We start from the raw sequence: 27,781 nt of genomic DNA, 5'->3' as shown, positions 1-27,781 counted from the left end.
AATTTGCTGAGTAGAGTGTTGGAGGCTATTTTGTAAATGACATCGCTGAAGTCAGGGCTCGGTAGGATAGTCAGTTTTACGAGGGTACGTTTGGCAGCATGAATGAAGGATGCTATGTTGCAAAATAGGAAGCCGATTCTTGATGAAATGTTTGATTGGAGATGCTTAATGTGAGTCTGGAAGGAGAGTTTACAGTCTAACCAGATACCTAGTTATTTGTAGTTGTCCACATCTTCTAAGTCAGAACCGTCGAGAGCAGTGATGCTGGATGGGCGGGCAGGTGCGGGCAGCGATCGGTTGAAGAGCATGCATTTAGTTTTACTTGCATTTAAGAGCAGTTGGAGACCATGGAAGGAGTGTTGCATGGCATTGAAGCGCATCTAGAAGTTTGTTAACTTCCTTGGGATAGGGGGCGGTATTGTGACGTCCTGATGAAAAGCAAAGTAAACTGCCTGCTACTCAGGCCCAGAAGCTAGGTTATGCATCTATAGTTTCTAAAACTGTTAAAATAATGCCTGTGAGTATAACAGAACTGAAATAGCAGGCACAACCCCGAGGACAAACCATCCCACCCCGAGGACAAACCATCCCCCACTGATTTCAATGGCTGGCACTTTTATAATAGGGCGAAATCGTGCCTGATTGCAGTTCCTAGGGCTTCCACTTGATGTCAACAGTCTTTAGAAAGGGTTTCAGGCTGGTTTTTGGAAAAATGAGCCAGAAATTGTAGTTTTTCTAGGTGGCTCCCATTTTGGCTGTAGTGTTTCCAGTCGCGTGAATGAGAGCGCGTTCTTTGGTATTTTTCTCCGGTAAAGACAATAACGATTCTCCGTCTTAAATTGTATTGTTTATTTGCGTATTAGGGCACCTAAGGTTTGATTATAAACATTGATTGACTTGTTTGGATACGTTTATTACGTTTATTGCTAACGCTTGGGATTCATTTTGTATGCATTTTGAAGGAGGAAACCGAGTGGATTATTGACTGAAGCGTGCCAGCTAAACTGAGTTTTTATAGATATAAAGAAAGACATTATCGAACAAAATGATCATTTGTAATGTAACTGGGACCTTTTGGAGTGCCAACAGAAGAAGATCTTCAAAGGTAAGGCATATATTATATCGCTATTTCTGACTTTCGTGTCGCAACTCCCTGGTTGAAAATTATTTGTTATGTATTTGTGTGCTGGGCGCTGTCCTCAGATAATCACATGATTTGCTTTCAGCGTAAAGCATTTTTGAAATCTGACACGGCAGATGGATTAACAACAAGTTTAGCTTCATTTTGATGTATTGCACTTGTGATTTCAGGAAAGTTTAATATTTATAGTAATTTAATTTGAATTAGGCGCTCTGCAATTTCACCGGAAGTTTTCGAAATGGGACACTAGCGTTCCACTGATCCGCAAGAAGTTAACACAGTGTCCAAAGAAGGGCCAGAATTATACAGAATGGTGTCGTCTGCGTAGAGGTGGATCAGAGAATCATCAGCAGCAAGAGCGACATCATTGATGTATACAGAGAAAAGAGTCGGCCCGAGAATTGAACCCTGTTGCACCCCCATAGAGACTGCCAGAGGTCCGGACAACAGGCCCTCCGATTTGACACACTGAACTCTATCTGAGAAGTAGTTGGTGAACCAGGCGAGGCAGTCATTTGAGAAACCAAGGCTGTTGAGTCTGCCGATAAGAATGCGGTGATTGACAGAGTCAAAAGCCTCGGCCAGGTCGAGGAAGACAGCTGCACAGTATTGTCTTTCATTGATGGCGGTTATGATATCGTTTAGGACCTTGAGCATGGCTGAGGTGCACCCATGACCCGCTCGGAAACCAGATTGCATAGCGGAAAAGGTACGGTGGGATTCGAAATGGTCGGTGATCCGTTTGTTAACTTGGCTTTCAAAGACTTTAGAAAGGCAGGGTAGGATATATATAAGACTGTAACAGTTTGGGCCTAGAGTGTCGCCCTTTTGAAGAGGGGGATGACCACGGATCTCAGACGATACAAAAGAGAGGTTGAACAGGCTAGAAATAGGGATTGCAACAATTGCGGCAGATACTTTTAGAAAGAGAGGGTCCAGATTGTCTAGCCCAGCTGATTTGTAGGGGTCCAAATTATACAGCTTGTTCAGAACATCAGCTATCTGGATTGGGGTGAAGAAATGGGGGAGGTTTGGCCAAGTTGCTGTGGTGGGTGCAGAGCTGTTGACCGGGCACGGGTAGCCAGGTGGAAAGCAAGGCCATCCATTGAAAAATTCTTATTGAAATGATAGATTATCATAGATTTATCAGTGGTGACAGTGTTTCCTATCCTCAGTGCAGTGGGCAGCTGGGAGGAGGTGCTCTTATTCTCCATGGACTTTACAGTGTCCCAGAACTTTTGGGAGTTTGTGCTACAGGATGCAAATTTCTGTTTGAAAAAGCTAGCCTTTGCTTTCCTAACTGCCTGTGTAAATTGGTTCCTAACTTCCCTGAAAAGTTACATATCGCAGAGGCTATTCGATGCTAATGCAGTACGCCACAGGATGTTTTTGTGCTGGTCAAGGGCAGTCAAGTCTGGAGTGAACCAAGGGCTATATCTGTTCTTAGTTGTACATTTTTTGAACGGGGAATGCTTATTTAAAATAAAATGTTAAATTTTTAAAGAATAACAAAGGCATCCTCTACTGACGGGATGAGGTCAATATCCTTCCAGGATTCCCGGGCCAGGTTGATTAGAAAGGACTGCTCGCTGAAGTGTTTTAGGGAGCGTTTGACAGTGATGAAGGGTGGTCGTTTGACCGCGAACGCAGGCAACGAGGCAGTGATCTCTGAGATCCTGGTTGATGACAGCAGAGGTGTATTTAGAGGGCAGGTTGGTCAGGATGATATCTAAGAGTTTACGGACTTACGGAGTTTACGGACCGTGTTTACGGACTTAGGGTTGTACCTGGTAGGTTCTTTGATTATTTGTGTGAGATTGAGGGCATCCAGCTTAGATTGTAGGACGGCCGGGATGTTAAGCATATCCCAGTTTAGGTCACGTAACATTACAAACTCTGAAGATTAATGGGGGGCAAATCATTCACATATGGTGTCCAGGGCACAGCTGGGGGCTGAGGGAGGTCAATAACAAGCGGCAACAGTGAGAGACTTATTTCTGGAAAGGTGGATTTTTAAAAGTAGAAGCTCGAACTGTTTGGGCACAGACCTGGATAGCATGACAGAACTCTGCAGGCTATCTCTGCAGTAGATTGCAACTCCACCCCGTTTGGCAGTTCTATCTTGGCAGAAAATGTTGTAGTTGGGAATGGAAATTTCAGAATTTTTGGTGGCCTTCCTAAGCCAGGATTCAGACACGGCTAGGACATCAGGGTTGGTGGAGTGTGCTAAAGCAGTGAATAAAACAAACTTAGGGAGGAGGCTTCTAATGTTAACATGCATGAAACCAAGGCTTTTACGGTTACAGAAGTCAACAAAAGATAGCGCCTGGGGAATAGGAGTGGAACTGGGGACTACAGGGCCTGGGTTAACCTCTACATCACCAGAGGAAAAGAGGAGGAGTAGGATATGGGTAAGGCTAAAGGCTATAAGAACTGGTCGTCTAGTGCGTTGGGGACAGAGAATAAAAGGAGCAGATTTCTGGGCATGGTAGAATAGATTCAGGGCATAAAGTACAGACAATGGTAAGGTAAGATGTGAGTATAGTGGAGGTAAACCTAGGCATTGAGTGAAAATTAGAGAGGTTTCATCTCTGGAGGCACCCTTTAAGCCAGGTGATGTCTCCGCATGTGCATGGGGTGGGACAAAAGAGCTCTCTAAGGCATTTTGAGCGGGACTGAGGGCTCTACAGTGAAATAAAACAGTAAGAACTAGCCAAGGCAGCAGTAGACAAGGCATATTGACATTAGAGAGAGACATAAAGCAAACACAGGTGTTGATCAGGAGAGCTAAGACAACAACGGGTAATTGGCGATGAATGGGCGGGCGGGTTAATTAGGTACATACAGGACCTGAGTTTGAGGCTGGGGCCGACAAGTAAACAAAAAGAGGTACCGTGTTATTGAAACAGTCCAGAGGGCATCAGCTGTGTAGCTGAGTGATCATTGGGTCAAAGGGTCAAAGGAGCAGCAATAGGTGAGTCAGGGTGCCGTTATGTAGTCACTACTACGCTAGGCGAGCAGGGGACACATCGTTCAGAAAAGCTAACGGGCCGGGGCTAGTAGATAATTCTTCGGCGACATCGTAACAGAATAGCCTGTTGAAACCCCCTTGGACAGTTACGTCGGTAGACCGGTTGTGATGGATCGTTGGGGCTCCATGTCGGCAGTAAAAGGGTCCAGGCCAATTGGCAAAATAGTTATTGTAACCCAAGAATTGGCTGAAGGACCTCTTTGGCTAGCCGGGAGATGGGCCTAGCTCGAGGCTAGCTCCAGGCTAACTGGTGCTTGCTTCGGGACAGAGACGTTAGCCAGGAGTAGGCACTCGGGTAGCAGCTAGCTAGCTGCGATAATCCGGTGTAAAGGTTCAGAGCTTGCTGGAATCCAGAGATGTGGTATGGAAAAAGCAGTCCGATATGCTCTGGGTTGATATCGCGCTGTGCATACTGGCAGGAATTGACCGGGCTGAGGCTGGCTGATGTCCGAGTTAATGGTGATGACCGCTAGCACTGGCTAACTGACTACTAGCTAGTAGCTAGTTAGCTGGCTAGCTTCTAATGGAGGTTCCAGTTCCAAAGTGTAAAAGAATTGCAGATCCGTACCACATTGGGTGAGGAGGGTTGCAGGAGAGGATGTTCAGTCCGTAGATGGAAATTGAGATAAAAAAGTATAAAAAATATATACGAAGAAAACTATATATACATGGGACGGGACAGGACAAATAGACATCCGACTGCTATGCCATCTTGGAACATATCTGTGACCAATAGTTCTCCTCAATGTCTTCCTTTAGATCTGTTTCCCATGGTTTCCATCTAGGTTCTGAACCATCTGGTAGAGTTTAAATCAACCCTTGATATAACTTGGCAATCAACTTCTTTAGCGTAGCAGCCTCTTTCCGTATTTTTTCTATGCTAGAAGCCGTCGGTTCATCCAGATTCTGTTGAAGTGATTGAATAAGCTTTCTGAATGGAAGAACTTAAAAGAAATCGGCCTTGGATAATTCAAGTCTTTCTTGTAATTGATTGAATTAGTAGAGATCCATGTTCAAAATTCATAATGCCACTTTGGAACAAGGACTTAAAGGTGTTATCATTAAACACTGGAGGTAAGGTGAGGTTATTCCAAATAGGGGTGCCTGGCGATATTTGTTCTTTCCACCTCATGAATTGATGTACATTTTCCAAAACATTAATGACATTGAGAATCATGGACTGTCTGTTTTTAGTAGTGAATATATTTTAGATCACAACGTATTACATGTACGGCTTCAATAGTCCTCCATGGATAGGAGGATAGACTGATTTCCATTGTTTAAGTGAAAGCAGTTGTACAGCCCAGTAATACATCTTCCTATGAGGTAGTCCAAGACCTCCAGCTTTCTAGAGGAAGTATTAAACAGTCAATGTGACTCTTGAGGTCTTTCCATTCCAATTAAAGTTGGAGAGCAGGCCATTTTATTTTAAAAAGTTGGATGGAATTGAAACTGACAGGGCCTGGAATAAATACATCAACCTTATTAATATATTCATTTTGATTATGTTGACCCTATGCATCATAGAGAAAGGGAGAGATCTCTGAACATCGGATTCAACCTATCTATTAAAGGAGAGTAATTGATTTTATATGCCTCCTCCAGACTGCATGGTATCAGTACACCCAGGGATGTCATATGTCTTTGTCTATTTCCACTTAGATGTATTTTCTAAGCTTGAGAAGTCATGATTACAAATGGGCATTATTTCAGTTCTCCCAATTTACTTTGAATATGGACACAGCACCATGTGTCCAACAGTAATAAAAGCATGTCAGAGAATATTCTGGTTCAGATCAATTAATTAAAATGTAATCTGCATACAATGATGTCACATGTTGATCTCCACCAATCTCTATGCCCCGGATTGAGCCATGAGCTCTAATTATTGTTGCTAGGGGTTTTGTGGCTAAAGAAAATAAATAACCAGACAAAAGTTTTCCCTGTGGAGGCAGTTTACACCATTGTAAAATCCACGACAAGGAGTGTGCAGCAGGGTGGAGAATCGGGACGCAGTCTCTGAGGGATGTAGGGAAGTAAGAGGAAACAGGAAGTAAGGAGGAAATATGGAGAGAAGCAGCCTCACCTGAAGGGTTTGCAGTCGGGGTCTGTGTCCTTGAAGCCCATCTCCTCCAGCTTGCAGCGACGGTAGAGCTCATAGTGTCTGGTGTGAGTCTGCTCTCTAAGATCCTCCATGTTCACCCTGATTAGCATCTCTCTCAGCTTCACAAAGTCACAGTGGTTTTCATTCTCCACTGCCGACGACACACACACACACACACACACACACACACACACACACACACACACACACACACACACACACACACACACACACACACCACACACACCACACACACACACGTCAGACAGCTACTACTCAACAGCGTTTGATTAAAACACTACCACTGGTTGACAACGTGGGTCAATCCATTAACCACTACAGATTGAACAAACAACAGCCATTGTAAAAGACCAGAACCACACATTCACAACTCACATAATTGCTTGTTTTAAACACATTTCTGATTAAAGTGTGATTGAAATGTGCAGGCTTGTGTAATACTCAGTGAACACTAATAACAAATGTACACAGCTCCATTCATGCCCTATGGAGGGTTCATTTCTGGTTTTAGAATCTAGCGGAGGGCCACGTAAGGTGGCCAAATAACGAATTGACAGGTGATAAGGTGTGGGAATACGGAGGATATGTTATATCATTTGAATATCTTGTAATTTGATATACTGAGAATACGAGATGTTTCACATTTGTATTCCTATGGTAAATCAGTGACTTACCCTGATAATGCTCACAGGTTTCATGACCTACCACTTTTCAAGTATTATTGACTCGTTTGAAATAAATCAATCCCATAGAACCCTCCGACATTTGTGACATGACTCAAGCAACCGCTGCTGTAGCTCATACAGTTATGGAAGAGTGGGCGCATGCATTGTTAAATAGACAAACTTGAATGAGATTACATAAGCAGCAGTGATAGCTTCCCTCTTGACGGTATGAATGTAGTTGTTAAGGGAGTTGGGGCGGAATGAGTGGGAGGGAAATGTTGGCCAAAAATGGAAGGACACCCCCCCTCTCATTTCCCCTGTTGTACGTGACCTAGCTTACCCTGTACCGTCCCCCAGGGGTACTGCCGCGCTTTCACCATCTTGTTGCCGATCTTCACTTCCTCCGTGCTTCCCACCACGGCAAACGGCAAATGGGCCTGCGGAGCAGAAGGGATTCTCGTTAGTGCAGTGACACCTGAGTCCATCTTTCTGCCTTTCTCTCTTTTTATCAAACACAACACACAAATACACACACATCATGCAAGCACACACACGATTGACACTTCCTGCAATTATCATTCCATGTTATCACTCCATTACACAACTTGATTATTTATTTGTTTAGATTTGGATCAATTGGAGCACATCTCTTGACAGGCAAAACAATTGGCAGAGTGAACCTAACACAAAGTTAATTGCAAGTGATGTGAATCATGTTAGGTCTGTATTGCAAGTTAATACACGTTCCATTCATCCAACAGCAAGGGCTTCTGACTGCAGTGATGGGAGTGGGTGGCCTTTCTGCCAGAGTGGTGGCGTCTTCGTGAGATCGGAGGGCGAGAGTCTTGAGAGCTAATTGACTAACGCAAATCAGCTGGGTTCTGCTCAGTCAGAAGCATTGGCATTCTCCACTCTCTTATGTCACTCCTCATGGTCCGCTCATTTAACCCCGGCCCGTTAGTCAGCGGCCAGGGGCCCTTTCCCACACAGAGCTTCCTGTAGCAAGAGCTAGCTGATTGTCATACACTGTACTGGACTGGTGGAGGAGGAGGACACAGATGGTGCTCGTATCCTGCTCTAGTGCTGCTTTTTCAATGTTCTGAGAATGAACAGAATAAATGACTCACAACTCATAGTGAAAGGAAACTCACTCGAGGGGTACAGATACACAACTACATCTACTCCTGTAGATGTACGTATATTGTATTACTTGGCCTCACAAAACAAAAAATCCATGAAAACATCAACTATCGTATTCACTTGATATTTCTTCCTAACCAAACCTTGTCAGTCACTCTCATACTTCTCAACTATAACTAGTAAGTCTGTATAACTTTCTGAAATGCTTTCTGAAATGCTGCTGAACTAAAATGAGCAGCATCATAGAAGGGTTATCTTACGTTCATGGTGGAGTTGATCTCTGCCACCGTCTCATCGTCGATGGGGAATTGGTAGATCAGAACACCATTGCTGACCAGCTCACTGGTGATCTTGATCTTGAACTTGGTCAGCTCGCTTTTGGAGATGGCGTCTGATTTGGCGATGATGGGGATGATGTTGACCTGTTGTTTGAGGAGGTGAAATTAGATCAGAAAATGTTATTAGGCTATCCGCTAATGAGGAAAAGATATGTGCAGGTGTAACAGTATTAGCTTCCGTCCCCTCGCCCGACCCGGGCTCGAACCAGGGACCCTCTGCACACATCAACAACAGTCACCCACAAAGCATCGTTACTCATCGCTCCACAAAAGCCACGGCCCTTGCAGAGCTTGGGGAACAACTACTTCAGGTCTCAGAGCGAGTGACGTCGCCGATTGAAACGCTATTAGTGCGCACCACCGCTAACTAGGTAGCCATTTCACATCGGTTACACAGGCACATAGACAAAACAGTCATTCAAAATACATACTAAAACACAGGCATTGATTTGTTTGTTTTTTACAGACTTGCATCAAGTTTTAAAATCAGGATTACAATATTGAGTACAAAATGCATGCTAGCAGCTAGGGAGCAGAGCAGATGAAGGATTGTTATGATGGGCTGACAGTGACAAGGTGTGAACAAATAATGCCCACACATTGGGATGTAGCTAAATAAGGAACAGCTTTGAGGCTCATGTCAAATGCAATTTTACAACCCTCCGCTTTCAGCAGGACAAAAAAAACTACTGAAACTAAATTGGCTGTACTTTCAAATCAGAGCCCATGAAAACAATGTAGATCAAGATAATCCTATAATCATTTGATCCAAAACCTCTCCGCTCCACACATTAAGGGTTTGTTTCCCAGATACAGATTAAGCCTAGTCCTGGATTAAAAAGCCCTTTTCCCTGGAGCTTCTGCATTGATAATTTGTAAGTACAAGACTAAGCTTAATCTATAATAAACACATACAAAACACTCCCATACGAAAAATAATAAAATGGAGTACATTTCAATAAAATATATACACTACCGGTCAAAAGTTTTAGAACACCTTCTCATTCAAGGGTTTTTCTTTATTCTTACAATTTTCTATATTGTAGAATAATAGTGAAGACATCAAAACTATGAAATAACACATATGGAATCATGGAGTAACCAAAAAAGTGTTAAACAAATCAAACTATATATTATATTTGAGAATCTTCAAATAGCCACCCTTTGCCTTGATGACAGCTTTGCACACGCTTGGCATTCTCTCAACCAGCTTCATGAGGTAGTCACCTGGAATGGATTTCAATTAACAGGTGTGCCTTGTTAAAAGTGAATTTGCGGAATTTCCTTCTTAATGTGCTTGAGCCAATCAGTTGTGTTGTGACAAGTTGGGGGGTATACAGAAGATCTCTATTAGGTAAAAAAACAAGTCAATATTATGGCAAAAACAGCTCAAATAAGCAAAGGGAAATGACAGTCCATCATTACTTTAAGACATCTTCATATCATATCTTCCAGTCAATAAGGAAAATGTCAAGAACATTGAAAGTTTCTTCAAGTGCAGTCGCAGAAACCATCAAGCGCTATGATGAAACTGGCTCTTATGAGGACCACCAAAGGAATGGAAGACTCCTCTGCTGCAGAGGACAAGTTCATTAGAGTTACCAGCCTCATACATTTCAGCCCAAATAAATGCATCACAGTGTTCAAGTAACAGACACATGTCAACATTAACTGTTCAGAGGAGGAGACTGTGTGAATCAGGCCTTCATGGTCAAATTGCTGTAACGAAGCCACTACTAAAGGACACCAATAAGAAGAAACTTACTTGGGCCAAGAAACAAGATCAATTAGACTGGTGAAAATGTGTCCTTTGGTTTGGAGTTGGTCTGGAGTTCCCACATATGCTGAGCACTTGTTGGCTGCTTCTCCTTCACTCTGCGGCCCGACTCATCCCAAACCATCTCAATTTGGTTGAGGTCAGGTTTTGGAGGCCAGGTCATCTGATACAGCACTCCATCACTCTCCTTCTAGGTAAAATAGCCCTTACACAGCCTGGAGGTGTGTTGGGTCATTGTCCTTTAGCTAGCTAGTTCCCAATTAAATTAAAATGTGTTCATGAACATGAGCAATTTATTCTTCATCTTGTGTGGGATTGTTTCAATGACTTTGTCACCATAGCCACGGGAAGATGTTTGAAGCTGGGGGGTGCAGCAATTTTTTAGCCGACTCCATCTCTGCATTATCCGCAGGGTAACTGTCAACTTGTAAGTCTGAAAATGTACATTGGAGATGAAGGAATCCACATTTGATATTCAGAGACATTATGTTCAAATAAAGATGTTAAGTGCAAAGTGGTAATTTGTACATTATATTTTGTGTTTCAGATTCAACCTGTGACTCCCATGCCACAATTCAACAATAGACCAAGTTATTTGAGCAAAAAACATTTTGAAAGCACTCTTTTAGTTGGTCATTCAAACTTTTCAAAGTATACAATCACATTTATTTATAAAGCCCTTCTTACATCAGCTGATGTCACAAAGTGCTGTAGAGAAACCCAGCCTAAAACCCCAAACAGCAAGCAATGCAGGTGTAGAAGCACGGTGGCTAGGAAAAACTCCCTAGGGCATGCTGTTGTGATTTAGTGCTGAACTATGTAGTTCTATGCATTTAATTTTAATGTAGGCTAGCTACAGTACGTGGTATAAAAAGCTAAATGTTCCATTCGTAAAATACATGGCAACATTCAACGTACAAAACATAAGGGACACCTTCCTAATATTGAGTTGCACCCCCTTTTGCCCTCGGAATAGCCTCAATTCGTCGGGGGATGGACTCTACAATGTGTCGAAAGTGTTCCACAGGTTCATGTTGACTCCAATGCTTCCCACAGTTGTGTCAAGTTGGCTGGATGTCCTTTGGGTGGTGGACCATTCTTGATACACGCGGGAAACTGTTGAGTGTGAAAAACCCAGCAGCGTTGCAGTTCTTGACACACTCAAACCGGTGCGTCTGACACATATTACCATACCCCGTTCAAAGGCACTTAAATATTTTGCCCATTCACCTTCTGAATGGCACACAACCACAATCTATGTCTCAAGGCCTTCTTTAACCTGTTTCCTCCCCTTCATCTACACTGATTGAAGTATATTTAACAAATGACATCATTAAGGGAGCATAGCTTTCACCTGGATTCACCTGATCAGTCTATGTCATGGAAATGGGTCCTAATGTTTTGTACACTCAGTGTCTATTTAAGCAATGACGCCCGAGAGGGGTGTGGTATATTGCCAATATACCACGGCTAAGAGCTGTTCATATCCACGACGCAACACATTGCTAGGACACAGCCCTTAGCCGTGGTATATTGACCATATATGACAAACCCAGAGGTGCATCATTACTATTATAAACTAGTTACCAACATAATTAGAGCAGTAACAAACAAAAAAAACTAATGTTTAGTCATACCCACGGTATACGGTCTGATATACCACGGCAAACCACCCAGTTTATAATTCTGAAATATATTTGCGAATATATTTTACAACCAACCACAGCATACTGTCAAAATCTATTTCCACAGTATATATTTAAATACAGAAACATATGTAGAAATATATGAAAACAGACTTTTTTTTAATGGCTTAAACATATATTTATATCTGTAATTTACATACACTTAAATACGTGTACATATATGTTGGTTGTTAAAATCTAGGTTATTATATACTTTTTCTGTATGGGCTACTAAACCCATATCAAAATCAAATCAAATCAAACCCAAGCTGCTGGGTTTAGCCTATATTGTGCAGCAGCATCAAGCTGGTGTTCTGATTGTAGAGTGTACCCAGCTAGAAAATAACCAAAGGAGAACCTTCTGGGAACATTACAGGTACGTTCTGTGTTTGCTGGGGAGACCTCAGCTGGAAGGTAGCAGAGCGGGGCCGGATGATGCGAGCATCTCCTATGCAGCCAGGTCATTACATCACAGCTAGCTAGCTAAACCCCCTGAGATAAGTGGGGAACATCTGGCCAAGACAGGATATAAATAGACCTTGAGATCTGGGCCTACACCTCCCTTTCTTATGCTTCTCTGGATGCCTTGTGCCTTGGTCTACAGCAGGGATATCATGCAGACGGATACAAAAGCTAGAAATGTAACATGTCTTTTTATATCTGAACACCGCTAGCCTCTACTAGCTTCAGGGATGTTTGATTTGGGCATATCTATGTGCATTTCCGCCATAATCAGAGCTTGGAACAAAGCAAAGATAGAAAAATTGACAGCAGAGCAGTAAGAGCATTTACCAGAGAGGGTAGTACTAGTTAATCTCCAACGCAGGATCTATCTCGTGAAGAAATCTCCAAACACAATGTTAATGATGAGAGCCTACTGATCCAGCTGGTTTAGAAGAAACACATCCTCCAGCCCCCATGCTTGGTGTCAAAATCAGAACATGAAGAGATAGGGAAGGGATATGCAGGAATATCTGCTTCAATGGAGGCATAGGACGAAAGAGGAGGCCTGAGGATGCAGGGGAGTCTTTGTCAAACAACACCCACCACCACTTCTCACCCATAAACTCAAGAGACACTGCACTCCTATCTACGCAACAGGCTTTGTTTCATTGTAGCTGCCTGCCTACACAGGGAGGCTTTGGCTTTGGATCACAGAGGCTGGAAGGTGGCTAGGGTACAGCTGCTCTGGCAAACACTCGAAAGTCAGGAAGTTTCTATGCAAATAGGGCCTTTTGGGTTGGCCTTAGAAAAATAGAGCTAGTGTCACCATGACGACCAAGGGCCGTTTCACGGCTGACCTACACCGTCACGGGACAGGAGCCCATCTTTGAGCGTGCAAATGGTGTAGAAGAGTTTATGAGCCACGATGCTCTGTGATGACATCAATGATGCCCTGCATCTACATGGTGACATCATCTTGAGGCTAGAGAGCTTTCCCCCTGCATTTTATAAATAGCTATGAAAAAAATTTAACTCTTCAACCCGAGGTTATCATATTAGGGAAGCTGCTTTTCAAGTGGCACTTCAAATCAGCAGAGTTTAATGAATGAATTGCATAATATGGTAATTTAGCAGATATCTTTTTCCAAAGCGGCTTACAGAGAAGCCAACCTTGACAGTGACACATATAGGTCAACTCAGTGTACTATATCTGTCCCACGCAGGATTTGAACTCAGTGAACCATTGGAATCATAGTGTCATTAGCTAGCCTTGCAGCCCACCTTGCTGTCCAGTTTCTTCATAGTGACCAGGTCCAGGGACTTGAGGGAGTGTCCGGTGGGCGCGATGAAGTACAGACAGGCATGGATGCGTGTGTCATGGTAGCTGTGTAACGTGCGCTTGATTTTCAGCTCCTCCTGCAGATAGGCCTCAAACTGGGTGTCGATAAACTCCACAATAGACTTGTAGCTGAGGAGAGAAAAGCATGTGTTTCAAGGTGTTATAAACACACCATAAACAGCTGATAAGGAAACCGGAATGAAGATGTTGCTGTGCACCAAAAAGAGAAAATGTGCCTTACTATAGTCATATAGGATTACGGGTAGGGTATACCTTTACCTTTACACCACCATAGAATACGAGAGGGTGTTGTAAAGCCTCTCTTAAAGAGATTTTGGCAATGAAGCCCTTTACCTATTTCCCCAGAGTCAGACGAACTTATGGATACCATTTTTATGTCTCTGCATCCAGTATGCCAGCTGACACACACATGGTTAATCTGACTCTGGGGGAGTAGATAAAGGGCTGCAATGCCAAAATCCAGAAGTATCCCTTTAAGTAAGAGATTTAAGCCAGTTTGTACTTTAATCCCAGAGTGTTGTCAGTGGGAGGTAGCTAGATGGGAAGTGAGTACAGCTCAGCTCCATAATAGTGATCTGCTGATCCATCATTCAGCTGAGCTGGGTCTCATTTGCTGGGAGTCATCAGGCAGAACATGGTGGGGAAGAGACGTGGGAACCCACGGATCAGGGAGCAGAGGAGAGGCATACCATCGCCAAGGAAGGGGAAGATTCACCGCACAGCCGAAGGCGGATAGGAACCTCTGATTAAACACAGGTTTTACCTCTGCCCTTCAACACACACACACGTGTGAGTGCACAGACACACACACACACACCTCTTCCCACACACCTCTTCCCACCTCCACTCCCCCTCATAAGAAATTCATCCGAGGTAAACTGCTAGCCCTTAGCTCACCCTCATCCAGCCACCATTTGATAGTGATGTGAAGCAGTTTGAACCTGGAGCGCTGACCTACATGAGGGTTCCTGTAACTAGCACAGCCTCCCCCTCGGGGCCCTAACCAGAGCAGCTAGAGAGGTCTGGGACAGACTGAGGACTGAGATTAGAGAGAGCTGCCTGGTGCTCACATGACATCATCCATCCTCTCTCTGATCTCTCATGACGAGGAATGAGGTTCACATGAGAGGAGGGAGGGAGAATTTAGCCCTTGAGACTCATGCTCAAGTGTCAGACTACTGTTATCCATATTGTCTAACAATAAATCTATCAGTGACTCACTGTTTTCATAAGGTATGGGAGAGGCATCATAAGAGTAGTACCTAAAGTTCCACCAGACTCCAAAGGGGATGACCTCAAGTCCACACTTCATAGGGGGCATCTCAGACACATGAAGCGGAATCTGGGGCTCTAATCCCAAAAACAGACAGATAGACAGACAGACATACAGTATATTCATGTTTATCTACATCATTGTCTCTCACCTGTCCTCTTTGTTGATCTGGTCTCCAAAGCCCACAGTGTTGACCACGGTCAGCTTGAGGCGCACATTGCTCTCCTGGAGCTCGTAGGTGTTGGACTTGAGCTGCACGCCCGGCTGGTTGTGCTGGGTGGGTTCGCCCTCGAACTTGGTGTTGAACAGGGTGTCCATGAGAGTGGACTTGCCCAGGCCCGTCTCCCCTAAAATACACACATACCTTTCAGTTCATTCACCATTGTGTAATTTTTTTGTGGACTCTACTATCTGGAGTTTGGGTTTGTGTGAGATAGTTGTACTAAGCTCATTAGGCATTCATAAGCTATATTCTTCTAGAGTCAATGGGTATAGGTTACAGTATATCATTAATGGAAATTAGCATTGAACAGCAGGGAATATTCCAGATTGGGCCATTGTCAGAATAAATGTGGCCTTAAAATATTCTCCCATACTGTACATTACAGGATTTAGTACATCCTGTTGAAAATACTTCAGTTTTACAATTTGGACTCGGGCTGCAGAGCAGATCTCTCTAATGCCACCAGAATGTTAATTATATGGACTCTTCCCATTTGTCACTTCCCTATACATTTAGCTATGTGAGCCCCTCCCTCTGGCTCCTCTGCTGCTTTTGGCAGGAGGCGCTTTTTAATGGAATAAAAAAGATGCGCTGCAGAAATGTCTAATAAGTTGGGTGCCTTTAGGAGGGACTCCATTGAATGGGACATCTTGCAGCGGCGCAGCACAACAAGCTAATCATATGTCCACCAGAGTTGATATCTAGAGCAGACCATCATAAAAATGGCTGCATGGGTCTGAGTCACGGATGTCCTGATGCGTTCTGACAAACTCACACTGTTCAAAGCTGTCAGTCGAGTGAGAAGGCACCTTCCTTTCCCAGTGCAAGAAAATCTAGTTGTACACCCCAAATGGCACCGTATTCACTAAGTAGTGTACTATATAGGGAATAGGGTGCCATTTGGGATGCTACCCTAGGCTTACTTCTGTTCATCAGACACCACATCTACACTCAGAGCACGCAGAGCTCTACACTGCCAACGATATATTAGTCTTCCTTTCACAAGGCATCAGGCTTTCACTCTGAGTGCACACTAAATAGTGTAGGGGGAGGGGGGTTAGAATGAAACAGCACAGTGCCAGATTCTCCCCTCCCATTTCCTGCATCTGAGGTTAAGTCCACCTCAGGTCATCGTCAAGATGTTTCCATGGTCTCTCATCATCCTCATAGAAATTTGGCAGGGCTGGATAAGCATCTCGCTTGGCAGGGACCAAAGCTGAACCCCATGCTAAAGATGGGGCCCTGACTTTCAAAAGTTTCCATTTGAATGTACCAGCAAAAAGCATAAGAAATCTAAGTCTCGTGAAGACAAAATGTTTTGCTCTCAATTAAGTTCTTGCCACATGCCTCCGGATCACATTTCTGGGGCTTGAGCTGTAGGCAGGCCTGTGCAATTTTACAACAGCTTTGCTTTCTGGGATCCACACACACCAGACTTCATAGAGTAGACTGTAATAATAGAGGTTCTAGGGCTTCTGCCATTGCTTTTGAATGTTTTGAGTGGCAAGTAATTTAGAGTATGGAAAATTGAGAGAATTATATTATCTGTTTCCTACATTCAACAAAATTGACAAAATTGACCATTTGCTTTAAAATAAGGCTAATATATGAAAACTATATCTGTCAATAGGCAGGTTTCCATTGAGCCAGGTTTATTTAGACAAAAGCAATGTCACCAAAATAATGTTTGCGACATGTGTAATGGAAACGGCTGTCCAATCAAAAACGCGTCTTTTGACCAATGAGGAAAATGATATGTTCATTGTGTAGATAATACTCTAAGAAAATCCATGGTCCAAACCTCATCTCTATCAAAATATGTTCAAAACTTATTGGCCGTTTTACCCTGGTAGGGTGGCCAAAATTAGGGCGAATAAATAAACGGAGGCCAGAGAAAAAGTGTGAGAATTAAGGCTAACTGACATCTTTCTTCTCCAATCCGGATGACATAAAACAATATAGAGGTAAGATCTATATCGATTTTGAGACATGACATTATCATAGTTTAGTATACACTGTTCATATTAAAGCAAAGTTTGTGTTCTTTTTCCGAAGACTTCTTACAGAAACGTTTTATTTTCAGTCTTTTACATTCAATTCAGCTCATCATGCTAATTTAGATTTTTGCGAACCCGTTTTTGTTGAGAAAGCTGCGCCGCTCTGTAAACAGAGCTTGGTGCTCATTACCGGATATATTAGGTTACGAAGTCTGACCTTTTGGATATCATGTTAATGATATGGGATAAAAAATATAGGACAAAACACATCACGACAAGAGAGACAACACAACACTACATAAAGAGAGACCTAAGACAACATAGCCAGTCAGCAACACATGACAACACAGCATGGTAGCAACACAACATGACAACAATATGGTAGCAGCACGACATGGTAGCAGCACAAAACATTGTACTAACATTACTGGGCACAGACAACAGCACAATGGGCAAGAAGGTATAGAGACAACAATACATCACGCAAAGCAGCCACAACTGTCAGTAAGAGTGTCCATGATTGAGTCTTTGAATGAAGATATTGCGATAAAACTGTCCAGTTTGAGTGTTTATTGCAGCTAGTTCCAGTCACTAGCTGCAGCGAACTGAATAGACGAGCGACCGAGGGATGTGTGTGCTTCGGGGACCTTTAACAGAATGTGACTGGCAGAACGGGTGTTGTATGTGGAGGATGAGGGCTGCAGTATATATCTCAGATAGGGGGGAGTGCAGAGATGTGTCCTATAAGGAGCACTGGTGGCAAATCTGATGGCCGAATGGTAAAGGACATCTAGCCGCTCGAGAGCACCATTACCTGACGATCTATACATTTAGTCTCCGTAATCTAGCATGGGTAGGTTGGTCATCTGAACCATGGTTAGTTTGGCAGTTGGGATGAAAGAGGAGCCATTACGATAGAGGAAACCAAGTCTAGATTTAACTTTAACCTGCAGCTTTGATATGTGCTGAGAGTAGGACAGTGTACCGTCTAGCCATACTCCCAAGTACTTATATTGAGGTGACTACTTCAAGCTCTAAACTCTCAGAGGAGGTAATCACACCAATGGGGAGAGGGTCCTTCTTCTTACCCAACCACATGACCTTTGTTTTGGAGGTGTTCAGAATAAGGTTAAAGAGAAAACTTGCTGGATATTAAGAAAGCTTTGTTGTAGAGTGTTTAACACAAAATCTGGGGAGGGGCCAGCTGAGTATAAAATGGCATCATCTGCATATAAATGGATGAGTGAGCTTACTGCTGCCTGAGCTATGTTGTTGATGTAAATTTAGAAGAGCGTGGGGCCTAGGATCAAGCCTTGGGGTACTCTCTTTGTGACAGGCAATGGCTGAGACAGCAGATTTTCTGGCTTTATACACTGCACTCTTTGAGAGCGTTAGTTAGCAAACCAAGCCAAAGACCCCTCAGAGACACCAATACTCATTAGCCAGCCCACAAGAATGGAATGGTCTACAGAATCTAAAGCTTTAGCCAAGTCAATAAAAATAGCAGCACAACATTGCTTAGAATCAAGGGCAATGGTGACATCATTGAGGACCTTTAAGGTTGCAGTGACACATCCATAACCTGAGCGGAAACCAGATTGCATACCAGAGCGAATACTATAGACATCAAGAAAGCCAGTCAGTTGATTATTGACAAGTTTTTCCAACACTTTTGATAAACAGGGCTAAATAGACATTGGCCTATAACAGTTAGGATCAGCTTGATCTCCCCCTTTAAATAAAGGACGAACCGTGGCTGTCTTCCAAGCAATGGGGAACTCCCCAGCGAGGAGAGAAAAAAAGGTTGGAGATGGGCGTGGCAATGATAGGGGCAGCAACTTTAAAGAAGAAAGGGTCTAAACCGTCTGACCCAGATGTTTTTTGGGGGTCAAGTTAAAGGAGCTCCTTTAGCACCTCGGACTCAGTGACCGCCTGCAGGGAGAAACTTTGTAGCGGGCAGGGGAAAAAGCGGGAGGAGCGTCGCATTAGAAGGGGTGAGAGATGAGGAAATGTTGGACGGGCAAGGAGGCATGGCTGAGTCCAATAGGAATCCTGACTTAATGAAGTGGTAATTAAAGAGTTCAGAAATGTGCTTCTTGTCTTGTCAGTAAAAACCACATCAACAACATTGAGGGACATGGGCAGCCGTGAGGAGGAGGGTTTATTCTCCAGGTCTTTAACCGTTTTCCAGAACTTCTTGGGGTTAGACCCACAGAGAGAGAACTGCTCCTTAAAGTAACTAACTTTGGCCTTTCGGATTGCCTGAGTGTACTTATTTCTCATTTGCCTGAACGAGAGCCAGTCAGCCTGAGTATGCGTGTGCCGAGCCTTTCGCCAAATGCAATTCTTGAGATGGAGTAACTCTGCAAGATCACGGTTGAACCAGGGGCTGAACCTGTTTTTAATTCAAATTTTCTTTATGGGGGCGTGTTTGTTAACATTACCACTGAAAATATTAAAAAAGAATGTCCTAGCATCTTCGATAGAGGGTATCAAGCTGATTCTATTCCATGCTCATTAACGTTTTTTAGCAAGCATTTATGACAAATCAGGACAGGTCATTTCACGGAGCAGCCATTACGAACACAGGCTGTATAACAGTGATCACTAAGGTCATTACAGAAAACACCAGACTGATACCTATCAGGATTATTTGTGAGGATAACATCGAGGAGAGTAGCCTTTTCTGGGTGTTTGGAGTCATACCTTGTGGGATTGGTGATAATCTAAGAAAGATTTAGGGAGTCCCATTGCTTTTGGTAATAATCTAAGAAAGATTTAGGGAGTCCCATTGCTTTAAGACTTGGTCAGGTGGTTTAAGCATGTCCCAGTTTAGGTCATCTAGCAGAACAAATTCAGACTTAGTGTATGGGGCCAGGAGAGATCTTAGGGCAGGTAGGAAGTTTCAACATGGCACAGACAGTGGCGAAATGTTAGCACATGAAAAAAATGTCAATATGTAAAATGACTTTTAATCCTTCCGTCTACATATTTGAAGACATGGCATATGGGCTTGTAGTGAGATACCCAATGGGCTGGACGATTCATTCTCATCACTCATCTTGAAAAACACAGGGACACAGGGACAAAGACACACAGGCACACAGGCACACGTGGAGGCAGCGGAGGAGGAGGGGAAGATGGCTCATAATTACGGCTGGAATGGAGCGAATGGAAGGGCATCAACCACATGAAAACTGTGTTTGATGTATTTGATACCATTCTACTCATTCCGCTCCTGGCATTACCACGAGCCTCCCCCCAATTAAGGTGCAACCAACCTCCTGTGACGCACACACAGGCTAATTAACTTGTGAATCTTATGAGAGCTTTACTCAGAAATGCTTTAATTAATTAGTATAGTATACTATTTATTTATTTTATCTCAGACTTGTATAGCCTACTGGACTCTTAGAGAGCTACTCTCTCAAGTTATTTTGTTGGGGAGAGTGACTCTTTGAACTTACAATGGCTAGCCCCATTTCTTCTTGTGCTTTGTGGTGCTCTTTCCATGACTCCTGCGAACTTTGTTGACTATAAACTTACTTGTTTAACAGACCGTGGGACAGACAATGTTGGTTCCCACACTCGCGACTCTGACTCTCTATTGGTTACAAAGATTATTGGACTCCCATCCTAATCTAACCCTCTCTCGCCGGCTTTGCTGTACAATATGATCTTGTTGCCATCTGATGCACGTTTAAATGTCATAACAAATCAACACTGCAGAGCTCTCTTTGTCCTCTGCCATGCCCTGATTTTATTACTGCTGATGATATCTGGAAATGTGCATGTACACCCTGGTCCGTCTACTGTTGCTAGCCCAATTCTGACTTGTGCTCTGATGATTTCTACTTCACTGATTTCTGCTCTCATTAAAGCCTGGGTTTTCTGCACGATAACACTAGAAGCTTTTTACCTCAAATGTATCAATTGAAAGTGTGGGTTCACAGCTCTTATCCAGCCAGATGTGTTGGTCATTACTGAGCCATGAACACTGATGTTAACCTTTCTAGTTATTACCTTTTTCGGCAAGACAGATCTTCCAAAGCTGGTGGAACGTCAATCTTTACCAAGGAACCCGGGTCAGTGCTCGGTTGTCTCCACAATTTGATTTGCTGGTTTTAAGCATTAAGCAAATAGCTCTTTGTTGACTGTTGCTGGGTGTTATCATCCACCATCAACACTGACCTGTATCCTACCTGCCCTAAGCTCTCTCCTGGCCCCACTAAGTCTGAATTTGTGCTGCTAGGTACAGTGCCTCGCGAAAGTATTCGGCCCCCTTGAACTTTGCGAACTTTTGCCACATTTCAGGCTTCAAACATAAAGATATAAAACTGTCTTTTTTTGTGAAGAATCAACAACAAGTGGGACACAATCATGAAGTGGAACGACATTTATTGGATATTTCAAACTTTTTTAACAAATCAAAAACTGAAAAATTGGGCGTGCAAAATTATTCAGCCCCTTTACTTTCAGTGCAGCAAACTCTCTCCAGAAGTTCAGTGAGGATCTCTGAATGATCCACTGTTGACCTAAATGACTAATGATGATAAATACAATCCACCTGTGTGTAATCAAGCCTCCGTATAAATGCACCTGCACTGTGATAGTCTCAGAGGTCCGTTAAAAGCGCAGAGAGCATCATGAAGAACAAGGAACACACCAGGCAGGTCCGAGATACTGTTGTGAAGAAGTTTTAAAGCCGGATTTGGATACAAAAATATTTCCCAAGCAGCACTGTGCAAGCGATAATATTGAAATGGAAGGAGTATCAGACCACTGCAAATCTACCAAGACCTGGCCGTCCCTCTAAACTTTCAGCTCATACAAGGAGAAGACTGATCAGAGATGCAGCCAAGAGGCCCATGATCACTCTGGATGAACTGCAGAGATCTACAGCTGAGGTGGGAGACTCTGTCCATAGGACAATAATCAGTCGTATATTGCACAAATCTGGCCTTTATGGAAGAGTGGCAAGAAGAAAGCCATTTCTTAAAGATATCCATAAAAAGTGTTGTTTAAAGTTTGCCACACGCCACCTGGGAGACACACCAAACATGTGGAAGAAGGTGCTCTGGTCAGATGAAACCAAAATTGAACTTTTTGGCAGCAATGCAAAACGTTATGTTTGGCGTAAAAGCAACACACCATCCCCACTGTCAAACATGGTGGTGGCAGCATCATGGTTTGGGCCTGCTTTTCTTCAGCAGGGACAGGGAAGATGGTTAAAATTGATGGGAAGATGGATGGAGTCAAATACAGGACCATTCTGGAAGACTCCTGATGGAGTCTGCAAAAGACCTGAGACTGGGACGGAGATTTGTCTTCCAACAAGACAATGATCCAAAACATAAAGCAAAATCTACAATGGAATTCTATATAGTGTTGTGGTGTCTCTCTTTATGTGGTGTTGTGGTGTCGCTGTTTATGTAGTGTTGTGGTGTCTCTGTTTATGTAGTGTTGTGGTGTCTCTGTTTATGTAGTGTTGTGGTGTCTCTGTTTATGTAGTGTTGTGGTGTCTCTGTTTATGTGGTGTTGTGGTGTCTCTGTTTATGTAGTGTTGTGGTGTCTCTCTTTATGTAGTGTTGTGGTGTCTCTCTTTATGTAGTGTTGTGGTGTGGTGTCGCTGTTTATGTAGTGTTGTGGTGTCTCTGTTTATGTAGTGTTGTGGTGTCTCTGTTTATGTAGTGTTGTGGTGTCTCTGTTTATGTAGTGTTGTGGTGTCTCTGTTTATGTAGTGTTGTGGTGTCTCTGTTTATGTAGTGTTGTGGTGTCTCTGTTTATGTAGTGTTGTGGTGTCTCTGTTTATGTAGTGTTGTGGTGTCTCTGTTTATGTAGTGTTGTGGTGTCTCTGTTTATGTAGTGTTGTGGTGTCTCTGTTTATGTAGTGTTGTGGTGTCTCTGTTTATGTAGTGTTGTATCTCTTTATGTAGTGTTGTGGTGTCTCTGTTTATGTAGTGTTGTGGTGTCTCTGTTTATGTAGTGTTGTGGTGTCTCTGTTTATGTAGTGTTGTGGTGTCTCTGTTTATGTAGTGTTGTATCTCTTTATGTAGTGTTGTGGTGTCTCTGTTTATGTAGTGTTGTGGTGTCTCTGTTTATGTAGTGTTGTGGTGTCTCTGTTTATGTAGTGTTGTGGTGTCTCTGTTTATGTAGTGTTGTATCTCTTTATGTAGTGTTGTGGTGTCTCTGTTTATGTAGTGTTGTGGTGTCTCTGTTTATGTAGTGTTGTGGTGTCTCATGTTACTACCATGCTGTGTTATCATGTGTTGCTGCCATGTTGTGTTGCTTAGGTCTCTCTTATCATGTGTTTTTTGTCCACATTTTTATTTTTAATCCCAGCCCCCAGCCGTCCCCACACTAGGGCTTTTGCCTCTTGGTAGGTTGTCATTGTAAATAAGAATGTGTTCTTAATTGACATTGTTGTGTGTGACATTACGTATTACGTCCAGCTGTATTTATCGATAGAAGTTAAATGAAAATGCACCGTAGCAGGCAACTGTCTAATTTATTTTCTATGCAAACTTTCTAAATGTAGACCATTTATACGCTCAGGTCAAGACTATAGAATGGTTAACTGCACCCTTTGTAATTCCTCTTTTTCAATTGGCAGCGGGGGAAGAACGGCAGTGGTAGAACATCAACAGACAAAAAAGCATAAAGCTTGTCTGATTGGCCGTGTTGGTATGCCCTCTGTCACCACATTCTTCAAGAAGGTAGAGCCTTCCCGAGAAGAATATGATTTAGCTGTGCAGGAGGGTGTCTTTGCATACCACACTATGCGACACAATCATAGTTACAGATCTATGGACTGCACAGCACAACTCGCACGGAAGCTTTATGAGCCAAAGTTTACATGTGCTAGGACAAAATGTGAAGCCATAGTGAGTAACGTGTTAGCACTATGGGCAACTACATTGGTAACACAGGACCTAGACCAGGTTGAATTTGTGTCCCTGTCCATTGATGCGTCCAATCATGGACATGTAAAGCTGCTGCCAATAGTAGTCAGATATTGTAAGATATATGATGGCAGCACATCTGTGGAAACAAAACTGCCTGATTTTGTTGAATTGAAAGGAGAAAACAGCAGAGGAAATTGCAGCTGAGGTCCTGGTGGTCATCCAAAAATGTAACCTGGAAAACAAAGTCGTGGCATTCTCTGCCGACAACACAAATGCCAACTTTGGTGGACTGAATAGGCTGGGGAGGGTCAGTGTCCATACCAACGTTAAAAATGCTCTGCAGCGGGAGGTGATTGGCTTAGGTTGTCCTGCTCACATCATTCATAACACTGCCAGAACAGCTTCGGATATGATTCCCCTTGATGTTGAGTACCTGCTCACAAAGATATTTGTATATTTTCATATTTTCACCGTCAGAGTAGAAAGACTGAAGAGCTTTTGCGATTTTGTTGGCCAGGAGTACCATAACATTTTAGGACACAGCAATGTTCGCTGGCTGTCCATGCTCCCTGCTCTAGAAAGAGTGCTGAAAATGTATGTGCCATTGAAATCCATTTTTATTTCTGAATACAAATGCCCTGTTGTCCTGCGAACAATGTTCAAAGATCCACTGACTGAACTTTGGCTGGCCTTTGTCCATGGAAACTTGACCGTATTCAGTGACACGATCAAGATGCTTGAAGGCCAGGACCGCTGTGCTGTGGAGTCCTCTGCAATCCTGAGAAACGTTGAGGCAAAATTGACTGCAAGACCTGATGACAACTTCATTTCAGTTTTGGTTTGAGGACTTCTGAGAGAGCTAGAGGATAATGGAGCCATGTCTAAAGAGAGCTTTCTCAAAACATCCCAATCATTCTTCACTACGGCTGGGAACTACTTGCAAGCATGGGGAAAGCACACAGATAATCTAAAAGATTTACATTGTCTCCTTTTAAAAAGGCAACCTCAGCGTGAAGAGATCCTGAAGGCAGCAGGCACACTGCAGGAAAAATCCCCCAATGTGACCATCAATGAGGATGCATTGTTTGACGAGGTTACTGGCCTGCAAGAGTTCGTAAAGGGGGGATCGCTTGAAGAATGGAAAACACGGCGTTTCACATTTAACAAACCAAACATTAAAATACCGTTATAGAAGGTAAAGTAAAAACCCAAAACGGTCTGTGCATAAATACCAGTATATAGTAAAATACGGTATACCGCCCAGCCCTACTATTGACCAGTGAGAAACAACCAAAGTGGGTCAAAGACAGAATGAATTAGGTTTACATTCACAGTGGAAACGCAATAAATAAATTGCGGCGGAGAATGTCCCCCATTTTGCCTTGAGGAGAAAAGGGAGGTTTCACGCATGACACACTCACCAATGCAGAGGATGTTGAAGCAAAAGCCGTGGTTGACAGATTTGTTGACCAGCTGGTCAGGCATGCTGTCGAAACCGACATGGCCGGCGAGAGGGACGGCGCGAGCACCTTCTCCCTAAAGACAAGAGAATGATTTTGAGATTAGGAACACTGAGTAAAGATGTGTAATTAATCATTAACACCAGGTATAATCACAGATACATATGAAACAGGGGTGGTACGGATTAGGCTATCGTAATTTAGGTTAACATAAGGCTGATCATAATAACATTCTTATTTCACCTCAGTTTACACATTTCATGTAGAACATGACTACACAGCAATATGACATGTCAAACATTCCCTCCCACAACTACTGCTGGTGTAAATTCTAAATTCAAACTGTTGAAGTGTTAACCACAGCTACAATCTATGGTTTAAGCTACAATTTCGGTATTTTTGCCAGACTAGTTTCACACATTCCATTGTATTCTAGCAAGATAACGCATGTCAGCTCAATTCTCAGGTTAAGAAACTCCCTCTGCAACTGGACTTCCTGACGGGCTGCCCCCAAGTTGTAAGAGTAGGCAAAAACACGTCTGCCACGCTGATCCTTAACACTGGGGCCCCTCAGGGGTGTGTGCTTAGTACCCTCCTGTCCTCCCTGTTCACCCACGACTGAATGGCCAAACACGACTCCAACACCATCATTAAGTTTGCTGACCGACAACAATGAGACGGCCTATAGGGAGGAGGTCAGAGGGTAGTGCGTACGGCTCAGTACATTACTGGAGCCAAACTTCCTGCCATCCAGGACCTATATAATAGGCGGTGTCAGAGGAAAGCCCATAAAATGTCAGTCACCCAAGTTAAAGACTGTTTTCTCTGCTACCGCACTGCAAGCGGTACTGGAGCGCCAAGTCTAGGGCCAAAAGGCTCCTCAACAACTTCCACCCACAAGCCATTAAACTGCTGAACAATTAATAAAATCGCCACTGGACTCTTTACATTGACCCCCCCCCCCCCCCCCCCACCCGCTCCCTTTTGTACACTACTGCTACTCATTGTTTATTATCTATGCATAGTCACTTCACCCTTACCTACATGTACAAATTACTTCAACTAACCTGTACCCCCGCACACTCACTCGGTACCGGTACACCCTGTATATAGCCTTATTATTCTTATTGTGTCAATTTTTTACTTTAGTCTATTTGGTAAATATTTTCTTAACTCTTCTTGAACTGCACTGTTGGTTAAGGGCTTGTAAGTAAGCGTTTCACGGTAAGGTCTACACTTGTTTGTTTTGGCGCATGTGACAAATAAAGTTTGATTTATCTGTGCTCTAGTTGTAATACACTTCCTGTTTCCTGTATGCTGACATATTTGCTTAAAGCACAGCCTACTGTTGAAATCACAATGTCCATTTATGGCAGGTAAAACATCACATTTTGAGGGGTACTGTAGAACAAGGGCATTGTTATGTGAGAGTAACACATGTATTATATCAGATGACCCAACTTGATACAGGAGGACATGGATCCTACGAATCCAATAGGAAATGTTGTAGGCCTTACCCCAAATCCATAAGGGCCTAATATGGATGTGTGTGTGTGTGTCTGTGAGAGAGAGAGTAGAAAGCTAGCATCATCAGACATCCTGTTTCGAGAACTGCACAGGGTGGTGGTGTCGGTAGTAAAACAAGGAATTTAGATGACATGGAACTGACATGTGTGCCATCAATAGTGAATCAACTGAAACACTGTAACGCCACCACTAAAATGACTAAATGTAACAAAAATGTGCTTTTAAAATATTTTGAGGCAGACAGCAAAATCCGCTCAGCTAAAAGGGGAGGTTGAAAATAGTTACACAGACTTGGGTAAACAGTTGTCAATTATTTGGATAGTTCGAATTGGTTATAAAAGCTGAAAGGCTATTGGTTAAACAGACAGTATTTCTTGGTTAAACAGACAGTATTTCTTGACTCAACACACTCCTCAGCTGGCCTACATGTGCAGCATTCCCAAACCCAAGGCCTACTTGGGGTCACAATGACATAAGGCGTGTTGTTGACTTCCATTTTTTGAGACATTTGGGTTGAATTAATTGCACAAAAAAGCGTTGATGTAGGTGAACATAACCGGAAAACCTATTTAGTTTAGCCTACCAATCTTTCACCCAGTGATTTTTCAAGCTGACACATTCTGAAATTAAGTAAATCCCTTTTGATGAATCCACATTATTAGCCTCATTATTATTTAGTTGTATATCAAT

At 43.1% G+C, this 27,781-nt stretch overlaps 1 protein-coding gene across 6 annotated transcripts in view; it reads right to left on the bottom strand.

Annotated features, from left to right (window-relative positions):
• Positions 1–27,781, bottom strand: part of septin6 (septin 6) — a 42,503-nt gene that overhangs the window by 12,782 nt on the left and 1,940 nt on the right. For all 6 annotated transcript variants that reach the window (XR_002468504.3, XM_021561483.3, XM_021561480.3 and 3 more), the window contains exons 2-7: positions 25,526–25,640; positions 15,131–15,326; positions 13,628–13,814; positions 8,363–8,524; positions 7,303–7,399; positions 6,259–6,427 (exon numbers count right to left, since the gene is read on the bottom strand). Coding sequence is in view for 5 of the 6 variants with exons in the window: in XM_021561483.3 (XP_021417158.1) it covers positions 6,259–6,427; positions 7,303–7,399; positions 8,363–8,524; positions 13,628–13,814; positions 15,131–15,326; positions 25,526–25,640 (926 nt within the window). In the remaining variant the exon portion in view is untranslated. The remainder of the gene's footprint in view (positions 1–6,258; positions 6,428–7,302; positions 7,400–8,362; positions 8,525–13,627; positions 13,815–15,130; positions 15,327–25,525; positions 25,641–27,781) is intronic.

This window comes from Oncorhynchus mykiss, chromosome 14 (assembly GCF_057628025.1).
Source record: "Oncorhynchus mykiss isolate SJ-2025 chromosome 14, ASM5762802v1, whole genome shotgun sequence".
Taxonomy (NCBI): Eukaryota; Metazoa; Chordata; class Actinopteri; order Salmoniformes; family Salmonidae; genus Oncorhynchus; species Oncorhynchus mykiss.
The sequence above is the reverse complement of the archived record's forward strand: the minus strand, read 5'-3'. Positions and strand labels throughout refer to the sequence as shown.